This window comes from Hevea brasiliensis, chromosome 11 (genome assembly GCF_030052815.1).
Source record: "Hevea brasiliensis isolate MT/VB/25A 57/8 chromosome 11, ASM3005281v1, whole genome shotgun sequence".
Classification (NCBI taxonomy): Eukaryota; Viridiplantae; Streptophyta; class Magnoliopsida; order Malpighiales; family Euphorbiaceae; genus Hevea; species Hevea brasiliensis.
Window position 1 is genome coordinate 14,990,269 of NC_079503.1, and position 4,484 is coordinate 14,994,752.

General features: G+C 31.0%; 1 protein-coding gene across 3 annotated transcripts; it reads left to right on the forward strand.

The window, feature by feature from the left end:
- Nucleotides 1–243: 243 nt before the first annotated feature.
- LOC131170583 (polyadenylate-binding protein-interacting protein 5) lies at nt 244–4,175 on the forward strand. Of its 3 annotated transcripts, none has more exons than XM_058129956.1 (3): nt 244–437; nt 1,312–1,741; nt 3,743–4,175. In XM_058129956.1, exons 2-3 carry the CDS (start codon nt 1,322–1,324, stop codon nt 3,911–3,913), a joined length of 591 nt encoding a protein of 196 aa, XP_057985939.1. In that variant the 5' UTR covers nt 244–437; nt 1,312–1,321; the 3' UTR covers nt 3,914–4,175. The 3 variants fall into 3 exon arrangements, with proteins under 3 accessions (XP_057985939.1, XP_057985940.1, XP_057985938.1); XM_058129957.1 differs by having other exon boundaries at nt 1,319–1,741; XM_058129955.1 differs by having other exon boundaries at nt 245–437; nt 1,291–1,741.
- Nucleotides 4,176–4,484: the final 309 nt, after the last annotated feature.

The window sequence follows — 4,484 nt, forward strand, 5'->3', positions numbered from 1 at the left end:
TAGTTACTATAGGCAAATTAGAAAAAAAAAAGGTGGGATTGGAAATGTAAAATCCATTCATATTCGTATTAAGATTTATTGAAAATAAATAAATTAATTAAAATGTATGTAAAGTTAGCAAATCAAAATTTTAAAAAAAATTCTTTATGAATTGCAATACGTCGCCGTTCAACAAAGCGGTTACAAATAACCGCATTGCTAAGCCGAAGGTCATTGGTTCCAAGTTCCAACCTCCATGTAAAAGGGAGAGTCTTCTTTCTTTTTTTTTTTGTTATATTAATTAATCCATCAATAATTAGCTCTCAATTCCATTATCTTTCTTTTTTTTCTTTCTCAATCATTCTCTTTCCTTCGATCTCTAGGAAAGGATAAAGGAATTTAGGGTTTCATATCTTCATAGAAATTTCCCATTTAGCCTGTCATTATCCTTGCACCAGGTACTTCTTGATTTACATATAGATTCTATGTATTCGTCTCTGTAACTATGTTCTTCAATTGTTGTCTTTGCTTTGATTATTTCGATGAAATGAAGATCGACATTGATATTGATATTACTTGAATTTAGTATGATCTAGGTTTTTCTTTTCTTTTTTTTTTTTTTTTTTTTGACTGTTGATCGTCTCTTATAAGCATCAATTCCGCGTTTATGGCCCATCATGATTATTGTTTTGGGTCATTTTACCGGATTATTTTTTTATTTTAGTAGACTTTTGGAAATTCGTTGATGAGAGAAAGATTTGAGAATGCTGCGCTTTTGGAGGAGGTACCAAAGGAAGAATAACTCGTTGTTAATTGAAACTGGAAATACTCTTATTTCGATTATGATCTTTGTTTATTGTTATATTCCTTTCCTGAGGAAATGTTCAAAAGTACAAAGGAAGAAAAGGTTGAAAGCTTTTTTGCTTTTTTACCTCTTCTGAAATTCGGTTCTTTTGTTTCATTGTGTTGATGGATCTAATAAGGTCTTAACCTATTGAATTTTCTTTTTTTTTTTTTTGGCTTTTAGTTTAAATTTCAAAGCTGGTGATTATGAGTATTTAATGATTTTCCGATGTGCTTATTGAAGCAGTCAAGTGATTGGCCTGGACCAACAGTAACTTATCTTAATATGCTTTTACTATGTATATTTTGCCTTGTTTTGTTTTGCTCCCTATACAGCTCAATTTAGGAAACCTTAGGCTTTAAAAGTATAAATTGGACGTTTCTAAAGATTTTTTTGGAACACGTTTCTAATAATTGTTTCATGATGTGAATAATAGTATTTCCTTTTTTTTTTTTTGAGTCAAACAGTGATCTGATTTCTTAATTAAGATTTAAGGCAATGAAGCCAGGAGTTTCTACATTGAACCCTAATGCAGCATCATACATACCATTGTCTAAAAGAGAAGCAGCTAAAAATATTGAAGTTCCTGGAGTGACCACCAAAGTTAGTCAGAGTGGCAATGAAACTGTCTGGAATGGGCCTGCAGAGCATACTACACAGGGCAGGCAGCACAAACAAGCTTCTTCCACTCCTCAAACATCTGCACTGAAAAGTCACTATGCCCATGGCTTCTATGGTTCGTCATCACAAAGTTTATATGACTTGACAGACAAGCAGATGATGGATGAGGAATTTGACATGGATTTGGAATATCTTCAGATGACATTTCCTGGCATATCTGATGAGTCTCTTAATGATGTCTATATGGCAAACAAGGGCGACTTGGAGGCCACTATTGATATGTTAAACCAACTTGAGGTAAATTATGTATTTTCTTTTTTTTTTTTTCCTTTTTCTTTTTCCTTGTTTTGAATTTTAATTTTTAAATTAGGAGGCATGTAAATGAGTCCTTGGCCCCTCCCCTTATTTTTTTTTTTAAATTAGATATACAGATTTAATGATTTATTTATTTATTTAATAATTAAAAATCTTAATTTTAATGATTAATTCCATTTTTTTAAACAAATGATTAATTTCATTAATTTGTCCATAAAAATTTTCCTTCAAATTAGGAAATAATAAATTTTATCAAATTTAATATTTAAAATAAATGCTACCACCAATTATGAAAATATATTAAATATTGAAGCCAAAAAATTTTATTTTTTATGGCCAAAAAAATGATCTCTATTTATTTTGTCACTATAAAGTCAAAATATTTAATTACTATATATTATAATAATTATAAATTATTATTTTAAAATATTAATTAATTTAAAAATATTGCTACACTCTTAAACTCTTACAACCTAAATTTAGTTTTTATATGACACTTTCAACCATAAACTCTAAACCTAAATCAAATTCTCTAAAAGTTTATCTCCAACTGACTAGTCTACTAAACTGCTAAAAGAAGCAGAAAAAACCATAGAAAGCAAAGAGGTGAAAAAATCAAGCAGCTCTCACTCATCTCATATCCTATAAAAAAAAATAATAATAATAGCTATGTTTAGGTTTTTTTAAATTTATTTTTTTATTATTATGAAAATCCTTAAGAAACAATATTAGTTTCTACTTTTTAGTCCTAATATTTAATGTATTTTGCAAGATTTGCTGCAGCTTAATGGACTTTGTTATGGTTCTATTACTCTGTCCGTCCCTATTCATGTATCTCTTTTTTTAATTTTTATGATTTTAATAGTTGTTGTCTTTTATGGTTCTAGAAGATGTTTCCCACAAGACTAATTCACTTTATATAATTTACATATGAGAAGGCAACCCACTACTACTTTATATATATATATATATACACACACACACACACACATATAACACTTACATGTATGATTTATCAAAAAACTATGAATATTGATTATTGTTTGATAAAAGTGTAATTTATAATTTTTTTATTAATTATATTAATTATTTTACTATTTAAATTTCAGCCTCCCTTGGGGGGTTGGGAGGGTATGTTTGGGTGGTGGTGATGGCTTAGTGATAATTCCCAATTTTGGCTACAAATGATGACACAAAATTATGTATACTGCCGAATAGTGAAATGATTAACTCGTTACTATGGTAATCCATGCAAATATGTTTTGAATTTTGATTAGTGGGATTAAACCAATGCATAGCAAGTCCAATTTGAAATGTTAATTCTGTATATGTCCATTTCTCTTTTTTGTCCCCATTCTTTCACCTATTCTTCTTATTTACTCAAATTGCATATGCTTTGCTCACACCATCAATGCTTTTCTTGCTTCTTCAATGTCTTGGTTGATTCTCGCGGAACTGTTTGGTCTGTTACAATTATTTTTTGTTCAATATGCTAGATTGCTTTATTTTCTATTCCCTTTCCATTTCCTAAAATATCAGAGTTGACACAAGTGAAATGTCCATTTAGTACAGTGAAAAATTCCAATCGACAATTATATGAAAAGCTCCTTGCTTGGAGTTATGTTGTTTGCTATCCTCTTCTGGCCAAAAGCTAATATGCCTGTGTTCCCACACATATGCACATAAACATATCTCTTCTAAATCGATATTTTGTTTTGGTCAGATCTGTTGTTATGATGTTCAGATAATTGCTAGGTTCGACTGCTTTTAACCATACCATGCTACTGGCAAACTGATGTCTTGAAAACCCTGCATCATGGGACTTAGATTTATTGTGGAATTGCAATTTAAAATTGCATCGACTTTGATTTATTGTAGAATTACATTTTAAAATCGCATTCTCATTAACTTAATTTTGTAAATCTGAGCCTGATGTTATTTCTACGTTTTGGATCATACTAATGGGTTGTTTTTCATCTATAGTTTGACTCTTTCGAGTCTACTGAAAATCTTCCTGACACCTTGGACATTGGGGATGTCTCTGAATCTGGATCTTCAGCTGAGTGTTCATCTGTTAAACTAAAGAATGTTGTGGGTGAAGCCAGCGCCTCTTCATCCAGTTCCGCCCCCTCAGAGTCAGTCACTGTCACCTGATAGACTTGGTGATTGTTCAGTTCTTCTTCTTTGGTTTTCTTAAATTTGTGGATAACAAGTATATAAGTAGGAAATATTTCATTTGAGATGGGAGAGATTTGCATATATTGCTTGGATATGGTTGTATAGTTCTGAGGTGCTTGTTCCCACTATACCCTTTTACTTCTTCTGGGTTCTGTCTACTATGGGTGAAAAGCCCCTTTGAGCGATAACCATGTAGGTTATAAATATAATTCTGAAATGGAGGTGATATTTGGCTTCATGACAATGTTTTTGATTTTGACACGCTTTGCTTTGTTTTAGATAAAATTTGACGTCAAAATGGTTCGCTAGGTTGAAGGCTTTTGCTCCAAAGCTTTTTCTGGAGCCTATATTTTTCCAATATCTGAATGAAATTATGCAACGAGGGCCCATCATCTTCTGTGGTCATTATTAGCATTCATATTGAGGCCCATAAAAAATTTGAACAAATAGAATTCCATTATTAAAAATCCGGGTATGAGTATGAGGTCTCTGTTTGAAATAGTATGAGGTCTCTGAAGTGGAGATGAAATGTAGGCTAGATATATAT